General features: G+C 47.2%; 1 protein-coding gene across 1 annotated transcript in view; it reads left to right on the top strand.

The window, feature by feature from the left end:
* The window catches only part of LOC138480686 (mitochondrial ornithine transporter 1-like), a 626,425-nt gene that overhangs the window by 467,100 nt on the left and 137,012 nt on the right, over nt 1–22,313 (top strand). The window contains exon 5 of the mRNA XM_069612363.1: nt 7,453–7,625. Coding sequence (XP_069468464.1) covers nt 7,453–7,625 — 173 coding nt within the window. The remainder of the gene's footprint in view (nt 1–7,452; nt 7,626–22,313) is intronic.

Here is a 22,313-nt window from a genome sequence, read left to right as displayed (position 1 = left end):
GTCTTCACAAATTTGTTGTTCAAGCACAATGTACTGCAATAGTATTTCTGGAGAATCTTATAGCTTTGCAGATCACCTAGTATACTCACCTGCCAGAAATGTTTATACAATTTCATCTGCCTGGTGTACTCATCTGCCAGGACTTCTCTTTAGGGTTTCTCAGGTTCTCTGGTATACTCCCCTGCCAGGAATCCTGATACAATTTCAGCTGCCGGTGTTCTTGCCTGACAGGACTTATGCGTTTCACAATCTATGGTAACATTTACGCAAACCATTCCCCACATTGGCATCTCTTGCATCTATGATTGGGGTTTGCCTTTGTACTTTGCCTTGTCTGCATTTTTTCTTCTTATTGGCTTCTGAATGTGTACTTTGCCTTGACTGCATTCCAACAAACTCGCCACATTTTCTGCATCAGTAATCTCGTACCACTCAAACACTTGTTGGCGCGCTTGTCGGAACGACCCGGGTTCCCCAGCTGCTTTTGGCAGACTGACTGGTACCTTCCAGCATCACTGATGCTGGTTTCCTTCACCAGCTGGAGTGTGCGGACATGCTTCCAACATCCTGCGCAGCTATGTGGTCACACGCCAGGTTTTTTTCTCGCCCTGGGCTGGAGAACTGTTTTGTCGAGCAGCCCAACCTCCAGGAACTCCTGGGTGGCTCTCGGCATCTCCACGACCCTTCCTGATCACACATGGCGTTTCTCCTCCTGTCCCAGCGGTCTTCTCAGTTTCGCCAGCTCCATCCATGTGCCTCACGTTTGTGATCCTTGGCATGGCTGGCAACGTCTCCTCCTGCACGACTCCCTAGTGCGGTTTCCATCTTCAAATATCCCACACACTGAAGACTTGGAAAAACAACTAGTCTGCATGTTGTACTTCGAGCTCCTGTCACTTAGCACAAACTCCCTTGTCCTCCTCGTTTCAGTACCTGGGTGGTTATGGGAGTTAGTCTATTGTTGTCTTTGGACTTTTTACTCTTAGGTGGTTTTTCTCATGGATTTTCACATAAAGGCACATTAGAAACAGGTGTTCGGTGTGAGTTAGGGGTGTTTGGATCAAAGGTGGGGGCCTAAAATGACTAAGATTTGGAAACTATTTCAACAAACCATGAACCATAACCCAGGATAAGGGAGTCATTCTCCTGGGACCCGAAAAGTACTGCCTTATTCTTTAGTTTCTAGTGTAAGGGACAGAAGTAAGGTTTTCTTGACACAGGACGGGGGACACTTTTGAGTTGACAGACAACTTCTTTTAGTAATCGGGGCAGATAGGTTGTTGCTAGCTTTCTTGAATAATACAATTCTTTTGCTCAAAACATGCCACATTTGCGTCACCCTCCTTCTTCTGCACCCGTATAGTATTAAACACTAGACTGTTAGTTCAACTACAGCAAAGTCCTGAATAGTCAGCCATATTTAAATGGGGAGTTATTATATCCCCACATCTTGTGTGAACTATGGAAGGAATACCATTTTATCCAAAAACCAAATATTCTGCCACTTCTACTAATCCAGACCAATTTTTCCTACATACAAATTGTTCTCAGAACACCAGACATGTAACATCAAATATTTACACAGCTTGACTACTCATATAAATAATTCCGTTAGGTAACATAATTACGTGTACACCAATTCACAATACCTTGTATTAATCCAGTATCATGAAGAGTTTGTCAGAAATGGCACTCGTTATGTGTTGGGTAATGTGAAAAAACCCATTCTCACGGATAGACCCAGAGGACCTTTTGTTCAGGTGGCCAGGGCATGGCCATCGCCTTTGCAACCAGACCTTGGGAGTGGACCAGTGCGGGAGGATCACCTGTTCAGGGAGTCCTTGGGACCTGCGGGAGGAATGCCCTCGGGAGGGAAGCAGTATTCCCCCCTTTCCAACACACCCCTACCTGATACTCCCTCAGTATACATGGGATATGTTGAACCCAATTTCCCATAATTACCAGAAAACACTATGATTCTCAACTCCTCCACCTTTTCATGCTCTCAATTCCTCTCTTCGTCTCAGTATTTGTATAGAAGATCACTGAGAAGAAACACACTCTGACACAGAAGGCAGACACTTCCCTTTTAACAATAGACTGTCCCCATAATAAGGACAGGCACGGTCTGGCCTCCCTTGACAATCCGTCTCACCTGAGACCTATTAAGCCTCCCCCTCACTAAAAAAGGCAGAGCAGACAGGCACACTCTGAGTGAGCTGGGGATGCTGGATGGTGCACAGAAGCCAGAGGGAGAAAACTTGATCTGGAGAGATCCTGGAAGGCCTGAAGGAAGAAAGACTACTTGATTGCTTGACCTGTGAGTATAGTGGAGGCTGCAGTGTGGAAAGGGAACTGCACCTCCGGGGAGCCAAACCAGGAGCAGCTGGGGTTACCTGGCGGTGCCCACACCAGAGCTCATACCTGGGCAAAACAGGCAAGTTCAGGCCTTTGAGGGTTAGATGGCGAGACCCTGACTTCAACAAGAATCCCCATAAACTTCTGCAGCTCCCATAACCGCCAGAGTGCCAAAAGGGGGAGCTAGTGAAGTGTGAGCAAAACTGGAATGAAGGATTCTGGGACTGGAAGTCCAAGGACATTTATTTTGGGAACTTTAAGAGGGTGTCCCAGCCCGGCTGAGGGAGACCCATCTGTGCACTTCTGAAGGGGTCCAAACCTGACTGAAGGAGACCAGTGTGTGAGCTTTAAGGAGGGGGTCCGAGCCTGATCGTGGGAGACCCCTTGAGAAAACAAGGAAACTGAATTGTGCTTAAAGGATGCCAGCGACCCTCACGGTTGAATGGCAGAGTTGGGAGGTGAGGCCAAGCCTGTGGTATTATCTTGACTTGAGAAAAACTGCAGAAACAAGAAGTAAGATGCACATAGCTTGTGAGTTGGCAAGCGACCCGAGACCGGTGTGTGTTAAGTAAGATTGAAGTTTGCAAAAATATATCGCAAGTGGTGGCTGCAGGCGTCTGGATGAGACACGAGGAAAGGCAGACCTGGGAATGAACTTTACGATAATGACAGCTATGAAATCGGCGATACCGAGTAGCAGAGTGGTCCGGACAAAAAGGATTAGGCCACTCGAAAGTCTCTGTGAAAGGTGCATTGTTTGAGGCGATAAAAGGGAATGAACTGTAAAAGTGATAATGAACAAAGTTAACCCTGAGAGAAGGGTGAGGAATAGCTGAACATTGAATTCTGAATCAAAGTGGTCCTGTGGTGGTCTGTAAAGGAGCCACGCACATTCGAAAGTCTTCGACATCCGAAAAGCGGTCTGAGCCCGACTGAGGGAGACCCGAAGTGTAAAAAGCTTGGGTAAGGGAGCCCCGGCAAGTTTTGTTGGACTGTGACAGGTATGAGGCCGACAGAGGGGGATCCACGTGAACTTTGTACTTTGAAAGGTCGGAGCCAGACTGATAGAGACCAACCTGAACTTTGTGTTTTGGAAACGGTCCCCACATTGGACAGCACGGAGTAAGGCGGCCCCCGTAGACCGGATAACACACTCTGGCTCAGGTTCTCAAAACAAAAGGCAGTTCAAAACGTGGATTGAGGCCTTCCTGGCCTTCCACGTTAAAGTCACTTATTCCAGCATTCCAAAATGTCTTTCACAGTTCAACAAAAAGTTCACTTAGGTCTCCCTCAGCCGGGCTTGGACCTCTCAATTACAGCACTTGCAGGGGTTCCCTTCCCCCAAGCTTAATTCATTCATTAGGGGTTCCCTTACCCTAACTTATCACACTTCTGGTCTCCCTCAATCAGGGTTGAATCTTTCACAGATGTTTAAGACATTCAAATGTGTGAGGCTTTTATTATAGACCACCGCAGGATCACTTCAACTTTCTCTTCAGCTCACACTCTCATGTTATTTGCCCCAGTGTCTCTTCTTGGTAGTGCAGTATCATAAGCACAAAATGTTCAAAGAAATATTTCTCTTAAGCATTCACCTTCTCACTTCCTCTTTTGCTGTGGTTAATCTTGACCATTACGCATTTCAGAGTTTGTTCACTTTGCCGCTTTATAACAAAACATTTCACATTTTGCAGAAACTTTCGAGTGGGATACTTCCTTGCGCTGGACCACTCTGCTACTCTGTATCACTGGCTTCACAGTTATCAGCCACTTCAAAGGTAGTCACTGGTTAGCTTTGTTTCGGGTCTCATCAGCATGTGTGAAACCTTCACTTGTGAGATACTGTTGCAGCTTCAATCTTTCCTTGACACAAACCGGCCTTTCATGTCTTTAACTAATTCAACGGTTGTGCAAGTTCCTTTCTTGTCTCTGCGGCTTTGATTCACAAGCTCGTCTCCCCAACTCTGTCGGTCACCTGGGAGAGCCGCTGGCGTCCTTGAAACACAATGCAGGTTTCTTCTTGACTATTTGTCTTTCTCCACGTCTCGTTCACGGCTTCCTGGAGACAACCTCTTGTAGGGAACTTCAGGGTTTCTCTACCCATTGCTCTAGTCCCTCGATTGGTCGTCCTGTTCCAGTAGGTTCGCCTTTGCCCCAGAAGCAGAAGATCTGCTCTTTCTCGTGTTCCACCTTGCTCATAGTGTATCTCTATGTTCCGCCTTTGATCCCTTTTGTCGGGAGAGCTAATGAGTATCAGATTTAATTTAATTGTTTTTTTTTTTATAACTCGCTTAATATCGTATTTCAGTTTTTTTTCTAAGCGCGGATCCCGGATTCAAACCTCTGTTGCTCTGTGTTGTCTTCTTTCCAAGACCACCGCGTTGTCCCTATGCTATCCTCCGTTCATGTGATTAAAGTGAAGTGCCTGACCCGATTAGCGGCACATGTCCAATGAGCAATGTAAGGGTTCGCCTCTTTACTCTGTCACCCTCTTCCTCGGCCAAGTGTTTGTGCAGAAGGGAGGGGGTGGGGGGAGAGTTGGGACATTAGAGAATCCTATAACATAGATTGGGCATGGGTATGGGAAAGAGAGGGAATACCGTGTCTCGCCATTGGTTGCCTCACCCCGACTCCCCGAAGACCCCTTACCCAGTTGATCCTCCCCACTGGTCCACCCCCAGGGACTGGATCCAAAGGATATGGCCGTGAGATTCCCGGGACTAGTAGGTGAGACACCCTTTGGTTTCTCACAGTGGCCTTCTTCAGTTGCTAAACTTGAGAGCTTTGCACCTGGGCAGTTGGTCTCCTCCCATCGCGGCGTTTTGAAAACATTTCTAAATCATGAGTGCGGCATTGAGCATCCACCTGAGAGCACGTGAGGAAAACGGCTTTGGTTTTGTTATTGGACTTTGGGTCGAAAGATCAATATTGTCCTTGCCACTTACACAGCACCTGGTCTTTCATGTTGTATCTGGCCTCCACAAGAATACTTTTAATTCTTACAAACGTCCCTCGTGGGTGATCACTGCATTACTGGATTCGCAATTAATGTTTTCTTTGAAGATGGAAGCAATACAATGTCTTTTTAGCTGTTGCCTTTATTTGTAGCCTCCTATTAGAGAACTTCCTCATCATTTTTGTAAGGCTCGTAATATGCAAACTGTTCGCACCTATGGTTGTGACCTATGCAATCCTTCTTGGAATGACTTTTCCTGGTTACCAGAAGAATTAGTGGGCTAAACAATTTCTTCAAAAGAACATTCGGTTTTTGTGTAGGGATAAAGTGGTTCTAAGAATTGTTCTTTCCTTGACCCCTACGTCATTTTTGGTGCCAGCTTTCATGATGCGATTCCAGATCCCACAACATCTCAATACTCCTAATAAATGCAAGAAAGCGAAGACCGTGGAGCAAGACTTCTCCTGTTATGCACCAATGCCTCGCGAGAACATCAAACTGAACATCTTCATTTATGTTTAGGTCAGGACTGATGACCCGCTGTTCAGATGTGTGCCTCTTGTAGAGCCAGGCACCCTACTGTCCTCCCTAGAAGACTGCCATGATGTGTCATTAATCTTGTAAGCAGGTATTTACCTTTGCACAGCATTAGGCTGCTTCCTAGCTAGCTATGCACTGTACTAATACCACGCGCACGAACATTTGCTTTCTAGGAGGTTCTGCACAATCTTTTTGCTTAATTTGCTTGCCATCTTTTGTCACCTCCTCACTGTGCTTTGAGCCTGGCTATTTGGTTCCCTGCCATTTGGGTAGGAGGGAGAGCACAACGCTGGAGTAAGGAAGAATTACCTTCATGGCGATTATGATCATCTTAGTTATTGCTCTCTTGGTCACAGCACCAACCCCTCTTTCCCCATGAACATATGTTATAGCCCAAGATTTGGGAATAGCGCAGAAAGCTAATGAATTGGACCAGAAGGGGTGCTAGCGGGAGGGTAGTATGAGATGAGACTCGGCACACGCCTGCCTATTGAAAACTCTTAATGACAACACATTCTTTTTTTTTATATCTTTATTTCTGTTTTCAAATGTACAATAAAAGCCATATAGAAAAGTACAGTGTTGTTCTCATTAGAAACCTAACATTTAACACACATTGCTTCTCCATCCTCAGTGATGAGGCACATCATCTAATGTCGCCCTGGATTTCCTTCTATGTTGGGAGTAAAGGTGTGATCCAGGCTAATGTGCAAACAATGCATCCTTTCCTTGTGATGCATATGAGGGGTTCCTGCTTCACATGTACAGCATCAGAAATTGCTTGACTTGCATAGGAAATGGAACCACTTTCTTCCCTTGCAGTGAATGTCGGAAAGAGCTTGCTTCCCTTGCAGTGAATGTCGCAGAGCTTGCTTCCCTTGCAGTGAATGTCGCAGAGCTTGCTTCCCTTGAAATGAATGTCGCAGAGCTTGCTTCCCTTGCAGTGAATGTCGCAGAGCTTGCTTCCCTTGCAGTGAATGTCGCAGAGCTTGCTTCCCTTGCAGTGAATGTCGCAGAGCTTGCTTCCCTTGCAGTGAATGTCGCAGAGCTTGCTTCCCTTGCAGTGAATGTCGCAGAGCTTGCTTCCCTTGCAGTGAATGTCCCACAGCTTGCTTGTCTTGCAGCGATAATTACAATGCTGCTGCTGCTTGCAATGACCGTCCCAGGGCTTGCTTTCTTTCAGCACAGGACCCCGTACAGGCTTCCTTTGCAGCAAAGGTTGCATTGCTTGCTTCACATGTAGCAAGAGTAATCTAGACTTCTTCCCTTGCAGTGAATGTCGCAGAGCTTGCTTCTTGTACAGTGAAAGACTCTGAAAGACCAATCTTTGTCGGGGGAGGGGCAGGTCAGGGCGGTGGGCGCAGAGCAGGCTTGTTTTGTAGAACAAGTTCCAGAACTCCGTTCCCTTCTAATAAAGGTTATGGAGCTTCTTGTTTTTTGCAATGAAAGGTACAGCGGTAGTTTCTTTTTCAGATAATCTCCATTTGGTTCCCTTGAACAAAGGCCATCGCCCACCCTTCTCTAATGACACGAGGTAACTTTTTTGGAATTGGCCATCTGGAATTGCTATTGTATAGAGTCTTTGCTTTCCTTTTCAGCTCCACATGGTCTGTTGTGCGTTCGATATTCAAAAGTGAAGGCGTGCCAGGCTTTTTCCAGGGAATGACCAGCACGTGGCTGCGAGAGGTGCCTGGATATTTCTTCTTTTTCGGAGGATATGAGGTGAGCAGGACCCTCTTCACCAGAACTGGCCAAACAAAAGAAAACCTTGGTAAGTCTAGAAGGGGCGATGCACGAGGGAAGGGGGGTGGAAAGCGCTATGCACAAGAGACACTGCTAAATGTGCTTGCACCATGGGGGACGTTGCAGTCTGCCCTGTCGTGCAAGTTAACCTTTCCTTCGTACTAAGCGGTGTACCACAGAGACACGTGCATGATCCAGGCATCGCTCCTGCCCTGCTACAAGATCTCATCCTCTCAGAGGGCGAGTTCTTCTCTCAGACCCATAGTAATGGCTTGCCAGAGTGATGCTAATACACGAGGACCAAAGTTGTAAAAAAGGGACTGCTTGGTAAGTACTGTAACTTTGTGTGAATGGTCTCTGCCCTCTGGTCTAAGTTTGGCCCCTTTCCCGAGGAGCGGAGTATGGATACTTTTGAGCAAGTGGGGTGGAGAAAGCTTGTATAAGACCAGGCCATTTCCTATATGTAGGTGAAATTGACAGGTGTTGTCTTTGTTATTTACTTCTAATCTAGTAGCCTTGACTTAATACGTATGCATTCGCTTTTGAAGTCCCATAATGACTTCAAAATATTGCAATCGCAGAGCTTCTACGAAATAAAAAAAAATGTGCAGTGGAGAATTAATTCTCTTATGCAAAAGAGGCCTTTTACTTTAAACTCTCTTGGATGAATGAAGCAAGAGTATGTAGGCAATGTAGCCTGGGTTGGCACACATTGAACAGAGTCACTGTTCTAGTAGTGCTAGGGATCACACTTTAAGAAGGCACACATTATACATACAACACGGTTGCATGTAATAAATATGTTCATTATAAGGCAAAGGAAATCCAAAAGTGAAATCCAGTAAGTTCAGAAAAAGACCCATGTTACTCAAACACATTGAAATTAAGGTAAGGATTAAAACAACAATTTAAAGCCGTTTGTGCTGCTTTCATCTACCCCACAACCGAAAGAGGTTCTACAGGTATACTTACCTCATCACGGTAGCTAACGTTCAGTGCTTAATAAAATATCGGTTTGCATCATCCTGGCTTCCCACCAAGAAAACCACCTGCATCAACTTCCATGTCCAATCAAATTTGAGAGCACGTAGCAACACTATTGTGTTGGCTTACTGCACCAAGTCATCACTGTAGTAGTTTCAGAGTGACTGATCCTTGTCCATTTCATATTGTGCCCTAGGAGCCAGGCCTAAGCATGTGTTCTGCTGCCTCCATGCAGTGTCAGGGTTGTACAGTGACTTTAATGGAGCTCCTGAAGATTACTGGTTGTATACAGTGGGATCCCTACTCCATCTGTTCTCTATGGCCAGTTGTATCTCGGTGAGCTTCATAATGGCTTACATATAATGTGTCAGACATATGCGATGCTTGCATGTAAAAGAATACTTCCAGCATCTTCAGCACTGCTAGCGTTTTTAATTGGTTTCAATGGTATTTGTGTAGCCAGATGAAATGCCTGCATTTCATACTCTGGCCTACATTCACATGCTCATCAATATTCCCCGTCGTCAGGCTGGGAATCCTCGCTGAAAGAAACAAGTTTCCCTTTCACTTACAAACTATATTTCGCCCATAAACCAATCACTGTCCTCTGGGTCATACTGCCCCCAGCCAATGACCGTCCTCTCCGTAAACCCCTCCTCTGGCAGCCATCTTTAGATTCTTACTGCACGCTTCAGCATTGGGAGTCCTCAAGTTTGCTCTGTGAGCTACGTATCTTCGTGTTTTTTCACAGAAAAAGGTTTTAATTTTGTTCCGAAAGAGCCTGTGTGCTTTTCTCTCCATCTGCCAACAGCGGGGATCGGTTGTCTGTGAATTTCAGCATCCCTCAAGGGCAAAGATCGTCAAAGTTTCCAGCAGGCCAATCTGGCCTACCTCGCGCCCTTCCAACCATGACAGAGGAGAAGGAAGGAAGGAAGGTCCCTCTCCAATTCCTGCACCAAATGCGGACTTCAAATGTGTTTGTGGAGGACACGCACCTGCAATGCCTTTACTGCCTGCATTTGGACCACAAGGAAGGAGATTGTGGGATATGCTGCATCTTCTTCAAGAACACGACAAAGGACAGGCACAGTAGACTGGCGGCGTGGCTGAATGCCAAGGCCTCTGCCCCATGCTCAGAGCAGGGTAATTTCTCACCCAGGGCCAGCCGGTCTGAGGAGTGGTCTTCTAAGTCCTGTGAGGGCGCCTCATCCGTGAGGGCCCAAGATGACCACAAGTCTGGGTCCGCGGCAGGCAGAGCGCGATCAACATCTCCCTCCGCTGCCATTGCCAGCCGGCAATAGAGCCCCTCCTCTAAGAGGAAATCGTCCAACCCGGCTAAACTGTGGGAGAAGCCTGAGAAGCCGCGGATGGAGAAGGCTGAATCGCCCAAGAAGAACCTGGCGGCACAGGATAAATCGTTGACGATGGAGTTAGTTGCAGCGGCTCTCTCGACAGCTAAGGGGGCTGACCCTGAGAAGGTAGCCCCTACTTCGCTGAAGGTATCCCTCCCTCTGAGAACCGAGGCCGCTATAGTGACTTTGACAAGGTCTGCCGCCACGCCGGAGAACGGGATAACGTCAAAGAACCCGGTTCCAGCCCCTCAGTGTGGGGGGAAAAAAGGGAGGGGGCAAGGAGGCCCCGGGTCAGTCCCAGGCCATGGCCCAAGCCATGGAAATTTTGTCCAAAGACAACGTGGACCTGGAGACCTTAGGCATGGTCCATGAGGATGTGGTAGAGGAGAGCGGCGATGGCGCAGGGCCTAGTGTTCCGATCACGCCAGCTCTGCCGAGGGATGTGTGTCTGGACATCATATCGACCCTCCACACCCTGGTGTCAGAGATCCAGAAGAGGATGCCGCAAAGGCCGGTTCCAATGGTCCCCCAGTCCCCAGATCAGCCGCCAGCCAAGAAGAGGTAGCATCATCCGACACCCTCATTTCAACCTCCACACCCGAGTTGGGCCCCTTTCCCCCAGCAGACCCAGACACGACGATATTGTTGCTGTGGGTCCCCGCAGCCTAGGGCGTCCCCACCGGAAGAGGTGGGGTTGTTTCATTCCATGATCGCCTGTACCAGAGGCGGGAGGCCAAGAGAAAACAATCATGGCGGTGCACCTCCTGGACCATGTGTGGGCGAAGGTACTGGCCCTCTTGAGGAAGGCTTGCACAGCTCCAGCCAAACGGGATAGGCTGTAGAAGTACCCGGTGGACAAATCCGCACCCAAGTGCCCGAGGTCTCAACCATCACCGGATTCAATGGTTTCACCAGCCGCAAAGAAGCTGTCGGCTTACCCGTCCTCGTCAATGGTTCCGGCACATGGGGAACAGTGTCTGCCTTCGTCGACAAGGCTGGATGAAGGCCATGAATCTCCGCCAGGAAGTTCAGGCAAAGGTACTGGACATGCCTTTCGACGGAGGTAAACTTTTCGGGAAGGTCGTCGACGTGTCCCCTACAGGCCATTAAGGTGGATACGGAGATGGCCCGTTCCTTGGGCACCCAACAGCAGCACTGCTCTTCTTTTCACTCCTCTATAGGAAAGTCGGGTAGGTCATCGAAAGAGTTCTTCTCATTGTACCGTTAGCCTTCCAGATCCACGACTCGGGAAGCCTACAGAGGCTGGTCCCAGAACCACAGTAGCGGAAGTCAGCATTGCCGCAGGGCAGTGGGCCAGCACTGAAGCAACCCTGAACCGACATCACAGGCCCCCACCCGTGCACCCCGGTGGGAGGCCGGCTGACTAGGTTCGTCAGCGAGTGGGAAAAGATCACCACCGACAGATGGGTGCTGGATGCTCTCGCCCAAGGAAATATCCCCTGGATTCAGCACAGGTGTCCGCGGATCCCTCTGCTGGCACGTCAGGAGCAGTACATCCCTCAGCTTTTAGAGGAGGTACGGGCCATGATACGAAAAGGGAAGATGGAGCTGGTTCCTCAGCGACTCCAGGGCTCCGGAGTCTATTCCAGATATTTCGTGCTCAGAAAGAAGACTGAGGCTGGAGGCCCATTCTAGACCTACAATGTTTGAACAAGTACCTCAAGTCCCAGAAGTTCAGGATTTGTCACGTTGCAACATGTGCTCGGCCAACTGGAAAGGGGGGATTTCTTAAGTCGCTAGACCTGGAGGACGCCTACTTCCACATCCCCATTCACAGGAAACGCCAACAGATTCTATGTTTCAGGGTGCAGGGACAGCACTACTGGTTCAAGGTCCTACGCTCTGGCTTGAAGTCGGCCTCCAGAGTGTTCACAAAGTTCCTGGCACCGGTGGTGACTTGTTCATCCGGACCCGCTCGCAAGAGTTTACCGTCTGACATACAGAGGCGGCCATCAAGCTACTGATAGATCTTGGATTCTGCATCCATTATCCAAAGTTCTGCTTGACACCATTGCAGAACACGCTGTTCCTGGGAGATGGCTCAATAGTGTCCTGCCTGGCATCACCCTCGGAGGAGAGGGTAGCGGCCGTTCAAGTGAAGGTTCAGCGGCTGTTGTCGAAGACGGCCACAGTGTGAACCATCAAGTCCTTGCTCGGCATGATGTAGTCTTGCATCTACCTCATGCGGCTCTGCAGGTTACAGATGCAACCTCTTCAGGAGTTCCTGGACGCTCGCTGGATACAACTGTCCGGAAACTTTTCAGACAAGATCACTCTGGATGACGCATTCCGGCGGGCGATAAGGTGGTGGGGCGTCCGTTCCAACATCGCCAGGGCACAGGATTTCAGAACCCCCCCCATTCCAGGAAACCGTCACCAAGGACGCTTACCTGGAAGCCTGGGGAGCCCACATCGGGCATCTGCACGCCAGAGGTCTGTGGCTGCCGGACGAAAAGGATCTCCATATCAACATCCTGGAGCTACGGGCAGTGTTCTGGGCCCTCAAGTCATTTCTTCCGTCTCTGAAGGGCAAGGTGGTAAGGATCTTCATGGCAACACCACCACAATGTTCTACATCAGGAAACAGGGGGGCACTCGATCCCCGGTGCTCACCAGGAAAGCGCAGGACTTGTGGGGCTGGGCCGCTGTACAAGAAATTTTCCTCGCCCCACTTCACCTAGCGGGAGTCAAGAACACTATCTTGGACTCCTCAGCAGGGAATTGCGCTCCTGCCATGAGTGGGAACTTCGGCAGGACCAGGCGGACCGCATCTTTTCCAAGTGGGGCAGGCCCCTGATCGTTCTGTTTACGACGGCAGTGAACTCCAAATGCCAGAGGTTCGGTATCAGGTTCCACCAACCAAGAAGCCTGGCGGACGCGTTCGCCTTCCTGTGCGAAGGGATGTTTCTGTACGCGTTTCCTCCATTGCCTCTCCTGCTATGAGTCAACACACTCAGACAGTGTCAGTGCAGGAAGATACTCATCGCCCTGGCGTGGCCAAGGCAGATTTGGTACCCGTACCTTCTCAGCCTGTCAGCCTCGCTTCCGGTCAAGCTACCAGCAGTCCCGGATCTTCTCACCAGAGAAGGAGGTGCAATCCTGCATCAAGACCCATGATCGCTCAACCTGAGGGCTTGGCTCCTGCAGTCCTAGTTTGAGGATATCGGTGGCCTGAGGACTGCAGGAAGGACCTCGCCAAGGCCAGGGTGTCACCGACTTTGGTGCTACGGTCACAAGTGGAAGCGTTTTGCTACGTGGTGCGGGTCGCAGAAAATTACCCCTCATCTGTTCTTGCTGACCTTAGGCAAGGCCGGCTGGTGCACGACTCGATCAAAGTACATCTGGCGGCTATCTCACTCTACACCAGGTCTCCAGGAAGGTCTTCACTTTGGTCTTGACTTGTCAAGGAGTTCCTCAAAGAACTTTTTTCATCTTTCTCGCCAGTGAAGGCCCCTGCTCCGACGTGGGAACTCAGCGTGGTTCTGACAAGGCTCATATTCTGACAAGGCTCATTGGGGGTGGGGGGCCTTTGAGCCTATGCATCCGCCCCTCCAGTTCCTCTCGTGGAAAATGGCTTTACTTGTGGCCATCACCTCTGTCAGGAGGCTGGGTGAGATACAGGCCCTATTCTGCAAACAGCCGGACTTTCTACGAATCGAAGGTGGTGCTGCCGTCGCACCCCTCTTTCATGCCGAAGGTTCAGTCGGAGTGTCACCTCAATGAACTTTTGATGCAAACTGTTTTTTTTCCCAAAACCTTCGTCGCCGGCTGAAAGGGCCTTGCACTCGCTAGACGTTGCTCGTGCCCTGAAGTTTTACGTGGCACGCACAAAGGGTTTTTGAAAGACTTAAGAGCTGTTTGTGAATTTTGGTCTTGTGATCCATGGGAAGGCCTTGTCCAAGGCTTCCATCTCAAGGTGGCTCTCCGGCTGCATCATGCACGGTCATCGGTTGGTGAACTCACTGCTGCCTGGACAACCGAGAGCCCACTCCACCAGAGCGATCGCTGCGACGACAGTGTTCTGGCTGGTGTGCCCCTGATGGACATCTGCAGGGCTGCTATGTGGAGGTCCACCAACACCTTCACGAAGTTCTACTGCATCGGCAGAGATTCCAGGGAGGATTCCGGAGTCGGCCAAGCAGTGCTAAGCAACCTGTTCACTTGAGGTGAGTCTGTTCCAGAGGTAAGAGTATTTCCTTCTGTTGAGCCTTACCACATCCCATGGTTGTGTAATGTTGTACTTATGTGTATTTGGTATTCATGAGCATGTGAATCCAGGCAAGACCCCATGGTTGAGATGGAACAATTTACCTACCTGTATCTATTGTCCTCCAGCATGGGTCTGGCATGGATTCACATGTGAACCCTCCCTCCGTCCCCTCTGCGGCTCTTCTTGGTCATACTGCCACTTTACATGCTTACCAAAAAAAAAAATTGCTCCCAGAGGAAGGGCTTAGGGAGAGGACTATCATTGGATGGGGGCAGTATGACCCAGAAGACAGTGATTGGTTTATGGGAGAAATACAGTTTGAAGGTGAAACTGTTTTTCTTTTACTGAGGATTCCCAGCCGACGTCGGGGAATATTAATGAGCATGTGAATCCATGCCAGACCCATGCTGGAGAACAATAGTTACAGGTAAGTAACTTGTTCCCTACTCTTGCTTCAACCAAAGAAGTTTATCCAGCGTATGTGTTTTTAAAAAACACATTTATTATCCTAATTAGCTTTGTGACTACCATTTAAAGTCTACAGGACTTTGAAACCTATACCATCTCAGTTTACTATTTTCACTTGGTCAAATAAAAGATATCAAAACCAGAATTTTGTATGATTAAGCCTCCAGATAAGTGTTGCGCATTAAAATCTTGTAAATACAACACTTTTTATGTTTCTATGCACACCATTTATGCACCAATTGAAAGCAAAGGGGGGGTCACTTGACAGAAATCAGAAAATACCTTTTGATTCATATTTGCAACAGTGACATTGCAGGTCCGAATGAGTAGTCTGAAAACAGTGTTGTATGGAACTCATGGTGGCAACAGTAAAGACAGACGCAAGTGATCACAGTTCAAGGTTGTTTATTGAACAATGAATGCATGGTGGAAAAACGCTAAGATGAGAGCAAGTGTCGACAATCAAATGAAAAATAAGGCAGTCCTAGTGGCGTTGTGTCAAATAAAATGGCCTATACTAAAAAATAAACATGGCCAAATCCTTAACTAATTATAGAAAGAGCGTGGAATAGGGTTTTCCAAAGAAGGAAGTGTTCACAAATAATATGTGAAGATGTGATTGCCAGGGGTCTCCTACCCACGTTTTGAGCACGGGACAAGGTGGAGAACCTCAGCACAGCACATGCTCAGGCTTTCCCCACTTTCCCCAACACGAGCTGACAGTTGGGTATCAGCTATCTGGCTCTTCTATGGTCAAGTCTCTTTCACAAAGTCTCTTGCCTTTGAGGCTTGATGTCTTAAACAAATCAACAAAGTTCTGTTCCACGTATACTTTAGGTGATGGCTTCAACCCTGGGTCCCACACTTCCAGACGCAGACCCTTCCCACAAAGTTCCTTTTCCTCTATGAATTTAAGATGATGGGCTCACCCCTGGATTCCCCTCTTCCGGGCACAGATCCACTAACAGTTTCTCGTGATATCAGGACCTTCGGTGCTTCGATCTCCTGCTTCCGAGAACCTGATAGCTTTTTAAAACAAAACAAAAAGTTCCTTTCCGACTGCACTTGAGATGATGGTTCTTCACCTCTTCCGGGTGCAGACCCTTCTAGAATTGCCGCCTCCCTTCGCTGGGTTCACTTTGGCTTTCCTCTACTTCACACAATCTAATGTCCTTTTAAACTCTTCTCATGGAAATCCCTCTGCCGGGTTCACGTTTGTTAACACACTGTTTCTTGGGACTTTAGACTTCAACCCTCTTTATCGGCATCCCTCCTTCCGGTTCACTCTTGCCACTTTTCACTTTAGCCGGATTCACTCACCTTTATGTTCTCAAAGGTTTTCTCTTTGTTGCAAGATACACTTGCCTTGCTTTCCTAACAGTTTGTCAGTCAAAGATTTTCGATTGTACAGCGATTTTGCTAGACCTTCTTTATGACCACTTTGACCTTTTTCGGCGGCTCTCCTACGGCCTTCTGGTATCAGTTATTTTTCAACACAGAAACAACTAGAGTTTCTCGAGTCAACACCCACTTGGTGCTGGTCCACTATGCGGCTGGTTTTCCCTTTACTATTCAGTTATTTAAACACTTCTCAAGCTGCCACTTTGCAGGTTTCAATCAATACAGTACGATTTCTTATCGGTTTCCCCTTTGACTCACCGGCTGTGATAAAACGCCTGGCTTTTCTTGTCTCTGGAGTCCAGGCCGGTACCACGGCAGCAGGAGTCACCCTCGCTCTGGCATATCGGCGTCGGCACGCTCCAGGTACCTCTGACATCTGTGGCAACACACTTGGGCTATTGTTCGCGGTCTTATGTTTCCTCTTACGAAGGCTTTGCGGGTTTGGGACCGAAAGGGCAAGGTTACTTCACTCCTTACACTCTCGGGACCCGCTGCCGTTCTCCTTTTCTTAAACTGGTGTGTGTGATTCTGGTCAGTTGCCTGACTTGCCCTAACCTCTCACCAGTCGGTGTCCCACTCCCCAAAGACCCCCCCCCCCCCAGGATATCCTTCCTCACTGGTCCACCCCCAGGAACGGGATCCAATAGCGATGGCAGTGTGCTGGCCACCTGGATGACAGCTCCCCGGCGAATAGATAGGGAGACGCCTTCAAATTTCTCAGTGTGCACTGCGCCTGTCAAACAGAACACAGTGCGATGTTTTTTTTCCTGTTCAATTTCGGCTGTGTTTTTTGTCTCTAGATGCTCATGGAGAGGAGCATTACACTTGCATGTCTATTTTCCTAGCATTATTAAGATCTTGGCAGAAATAAGAGTGGAAGTATCCGTTTGCTTTTTCTGTGAATGGATGCAATGCACAAGAGTATTTTTCGGTGGTCCTGTGTTTATTCATCATAAAATCATAAATCAGTGTTAATCAGAATCCTGTGCAGTGCCCTTGGGGACCACTACACACAATTAAGACTACAGATGCTAATACAAGTTTTACCTTTGGTACAAGCCTGTACTACTATGTTAAAGTGGTAGCAGTAGCAGAGCAGCCAGACTTATCTCAAGAGTATATGAGCAGTAGCAGAGATTACACAAAGGACCACAATTACTATGACGCAAGCAAACACTGACTCAAGGTTTTTGGTTGAAAAGTAAAAGTACATTTATTTTAAACCAGCTGTTCACTAAACACTTCACTTCTATTAAATTAAAACCACACGTAAAATACACTACACACAACCAATTCTTTGTGCAGAACAACTCAAGGTAAGTACCTTATGCTTTGACGGACCGGTGTTGTGAAACAAACAGCGTTACCGGGAATACGTATGCAATCACTTTTGACATTAATGACAGTTCGGTCTTACTAAAGATACGCGTACCCGCAGGAAGAAATGTTACTGGAGTAAAAACACACTTAGCACCTGAGTTAACAAAAGAGCGTTGGGGGGCAAAAATCATAGACAATACTTTTGTCAAGGCAGACAGAATCGGAGAACACTTTCCAACAAGTGAATAAAAGTCAATAGGCCTGCGCCAGTGTCAAGTGGAACAGGGTTCCTGTTGTTGAGGATCACATGGTTAGATGGTTCAAGATTCAAGGTTGCCAGGAGTACTTGGATATTGTCACAAGAGGAAGCAAAAGTTATAAGAGTTAAGGAAGATGAGGACAAGCCTTGAAAGCCTTGACAAGAGGAGAAAGGGGATTCACCCTAGTTCCTCGAGGTCGGAAACAGTATCTTGTTCAAGTGAAGAAGAGCTGGTGCCAAGGCAGTTGTTCCTGGTAGTTCCTGCAGACTCACGGTTCCCGTGACTTCAGTCGTGGGGACAAGGACGGCTGGAGTGATCTGCACTACCCAGGGATGAGGCCAGCAGCAGCAAAAGCAACGGTGAATAAAAGATGCGCTCCTTTAAAACAGGAGGGGCTCTTCAGATGGCTATCCGGACCACTACAGGTGTGTAGCGATTTCGACCAAAAAGAGGATCCTCTGCCTGTGGAAGATGAGCTGGTTAATCCCACCAAGCTCAAGGGAAGAAGACTTTGGACTGGATCTTCTCTTGTCGTCGAAGGGTAGATGGCTCAGGACTGCAGCAGGGCTTCCCCAGGACTTGGTAGTTGCAGCAGCCGTCGTCTTCTCGGCTTCTCTTTGGTTCCTTGCAGTTCCAGTGGCGACTTTGACTTCCAGCCCAAGAGTCCTGCCTTTTATGCAAAAATCCCCCATTCACACAGCCTGGCTGTCAATCACCCAGCAGGGGGGTTGTCCGGCCCGGACAACCACCTTAGCCAATCATGCCAAAGTGCGACTTGGGTTTCCAAGGAGACCCTGTGCAGGGGGTGACCACACCCCTCCCTCACATTCAGCCCACCTAGACACCCAGGCGTTGAAAGGAGCGCTTCTTGGGAGAAGCCAACCAAAAGACGGTGAACAAAGAAGACAAACCTAGTTTGCCCCGCAAAGGAAAACACAAGAAGGACTTTAACAAAAAGAAATGGCGATTAAACCCAACCGGAGCCAAAATAAAAAGTATTTGGGCAAGCATGTTTAGAGTTTGAAGCTACTAAAATAGCCAAAAACATTACCCCGTTATGGAATATAATCGCGGTAGAAAAGTTCAGGTAGATACCACTGCCACCAGCCAAGTCTCGTTGTTAAGGGAGCGAAACAAAGCTCCAGGAGACACAGATGAGAAGGGCTAGGATTTAACCCTTTTCAATACTCCATACAAGATGGGGTGTACTGGATCTGTGGTTAAAGTGACTATGTAAAGTTAATGGCAACTTTACCTTTTCTGGGGGACATTAGTCGGTCTCAGAAAATGGGGTCAGTGGGAAGTCTTAGAGACAACCCTGTGTCACTGCACTGAAGGTGCTGTGTAACACATAAAAAGTGGGGCTCATGAAGTGGTGTACTCCAGAGCCCACAATCACACAAACAGTAAAAATACACATGGCAAAACACATGTAAGAGTGGAAAAAGGCTCACACTCTTACCAGGTGGAAAAAATAAACTCCAGAAATCCAGCAAAGCTGCTGGGGGACTCACCAGGTGAGGGAAATTAGCCATAGAATGAGAATTCTCCCTAACACTATACTTCTAAGTGGTGTGTTCATAACCAGTAATGTGTAGGAGAACCTGAACCTTTTCCACAAAAGTAATAAATTGTTTGAAGCCAAACCTCTTTGCTTCACAACTGTTTTGGTTATAGCATGTTCAATTAAGTTTCAAGTTTAGTCATGTTTGGGTTGCCTGTCGCATAATCTTTACTCTTGCCGAGGCAAATCATTTTTACTCTTACAATTTAATTCATGTTGTAAGTATAAAAACAGAGTAAAATGATCCCACCTCAAAACCTTCTCTGGGGCATGTATGAGTATGCAGTGTCTAGTTTAAACCACTATTGCACCTTAAATTGGAGTCCATGTGGTATAAAAGACCAGCGACAGCAGAGCCCTTGCTGAGCGTTATGATTACAGCAGGCAGTGGTCACAACCTCTTTCAAATCTCCAGGACTACTCTTGAAAACATTTAAAACTTGACTCTTCACCCAACGCAATCACTGTTACGAAATGAATTTAAATTAAATGGTTGCATTTGCAAATGAAATAGAAAGTCAGCAAAACATGTCCCTGTTGTGGTAAGCCCCAAAGGTATTTAAAATTGTATATAGCGCTTCATGAAGGATTCCTCCAGCTTCTAAGCACCGATTATTGTTATCTCAGTCGATAGTCGGTTAAGTGATCCCTGACAGATGTAAGGCTAACTAGGGCCAGCCAACTTTTGACCATGAGATTATATATATATTTTAACATTTAGTACTTGCCTTTCTGCGCTATCGTATCATAACACTAGCGTATAATTATGTAGTACTAGTTAGAGGGAATAATTACTTTGGCTAATCATAAAAACGCACTTCTTCTAACAAACCTGTATAATAAATCATGCTTACGTCACTGTGTAATTGCCAGGTGTGTTTGTGTCTAAGTGTGCAGGCAGTTGGAATAATGAAAGGTGCATTGAGTGACTTATCCTCCTGTAATATCAACATCCCCTTCTGGAACATGCTTAGAGTGACTGGGAATCGGTACACAAATAATTTGTTCTTCCAAGGTTCAATTCCTTCTAATTATGGTTTACTAAATTTCTATGATGTGGAGATTTCGGACTCTGGAAGCATGGTTCGCCTACATATTTGAACAAGTGGCTATCAATGCTAGATTAGCTCTATAAGTGAAGAGCTGGCACTGCAGAGGCAATTGCAGTTCCTGCTCTATGTGGGTAGTGCCCCCACTGCTGTTATGCCACCCCTATTCTATGAGAGGGTGAGCTTGCATAGCTTACCCCCTGCTGTGCATGCTCTTTGTGATGGGAATAGAATGCTGAAGCATATGCTCTTACCTTTCTATGTGGGTGTAGCTTGTATTGCTGAGGCCGTTCGTTTACCTGTTCAGTGTGGGGGTGCTTGCACTGCAACGTTCCAATGCAGTTCCTTCTGTAAGTAGAACCTATACTGCCATTACCGACAACTTCTCTGTGGTCATAGTCTACTGTTGAGACCCACTACATTCCTGTTCCATGTGAGGAAAGAATGATCTACTGAAGTCCATGACATTCCTTTTCTATATTAGGAGGGGTGTGTACACTCCTGAAGTCTGTTCTATGAGAGGGGGATCTTCTCCTGCAGAGAACCATTCCTTATGTGTTCTCTGTGTGGGTATCTTCTAACCTTGCTTTACTTTGCACTGATCCACTCCACCTGTTCTTCATGATGAAAGCTTGTATTACTGCTGCCTTGATTCGCCTTTTCTGTTTGTGTGAGGGACCCCTGAACGGCTCCTAATCAAGCTGACCTGTTCCGTTCTGTGTGATCGAAGGGATAAACAGCTTCTGCTGCTGTTGTACCTATTCTTTGCAGTGCTCATCTGTTCCATTTGTGTAAGGGTATTTTGTTCTACTGCACACTGTACCTAGTTAATTGTGAGATAATCCTGCTTTTCTGTCATGTGGGCAGCTGCCAAAAGATAATGATTTCCATAACTTTAACTTTTTGCATGCATCAGCAGAATGTCATTCTTTTTATGCTCTTGTGAAGGAGAAAACTCTTTTTATGTTTTACTCCCTTGAAATCACAATTACTCTAGAAGTTTAAAAATGGGGAGTAGTCTGGTCCGGGTTGGCAGTTTACATATCTTCCAGAGTAAGATGCGCTCCTTCATTTGGAAGGGTGAAGAGCTTGAATCTCGAGGATGGTCCTGTTGAGGAATCCCAGGTCAGGGAGGGGTGGGGGGCGTGGGAGTCCAAGACACATATTGTTACTATCTGTCAGAGCATCTATCATGTTATTCTCATGGGGTCAATTGCTTCCGGGCCCCAGATGGCTTCAGATTGAGCAGGATCTATCACAACTCTCTCTTGGGCAGCTTTAGCTCCCTAACGCTATCCAATATCCAATGATTTTCCCCTCCTGTCAATAACGCGACCCAAGCTATCATGTTGGAATAAATTGTTTGTGAAATGGGGTAACAGGCTTATGATCTCTATCTCCCATTTTTAATAACCCAGACTTTATGCCAGCGGTTTGCAATCCAGGTTTTGATAAACAGGTGTTTGGTGGCCTCAAAGTGTTGACAGTTATATGTAGGAGGAGGCCCACAATCGTTTCAGTAGTGTAAAAGGGAATTTGCCTTGGATGAAAACGAAAGGTTTAGCTATTCAGTTATGCCAATGGGCCTCCAACCCTGAGAATAAACGGTGGGGTACGAGGGCCATATGTGCTCTGGAACTCGCATATATTTCTGGCCTTCCCAAAGCAAAAGCAGCAACTCTTTATAAACTTCTTGAACATTTTGACACCCATTAAGGGCCGTCTCATGTTAAAATGGGAGCAAGATCTGGGGCATCAGATTGGAGACTGTAAAGGTGCAAATCCTGTATCCCAAAGGGGGGGGGGCGCAAGTACAGGCTATAAAAAAATATTTTACCAAGGCCTTAGGCCTGAGTAGTGATGCAGTGGGCATGTAGTTTTGTAACATCACAGGATCATTATAATATATATATATATTGTGAAGGCATCATGAAGCAAGACACAGACAACAGATTCAAACAAAATAGTTTTTATTAACTTAAATGTCAGGATGGTTGAAGGCCTAACTTGTCCTATGCTAAGGTGGGATTTCCCTACCTAAAGAAGCTAAGGCTAGTCGGGGAGTTCAACTTAAGTCTGTGTCCAAA

This window comes from Ambystoma mexicanum, chromosome 5p (assembly GCF_040938575.1).
Source record: "Ambystoma mexicanum isolate Mex_15411 chromosome 5p, UKY_AmexF1_1, whole genome shotgun sequence".
In the NCBI taxonomy this organism is placed as follows: Eukaryota; Metazoa; Chordata; class Amphibia; order Caudata; family Ambystomatidae; genus Ambystoma; species Ambystoma mexicanum.
This window is presented reverse-complemented; position numbering and strand designations above follow the sequence as displayed.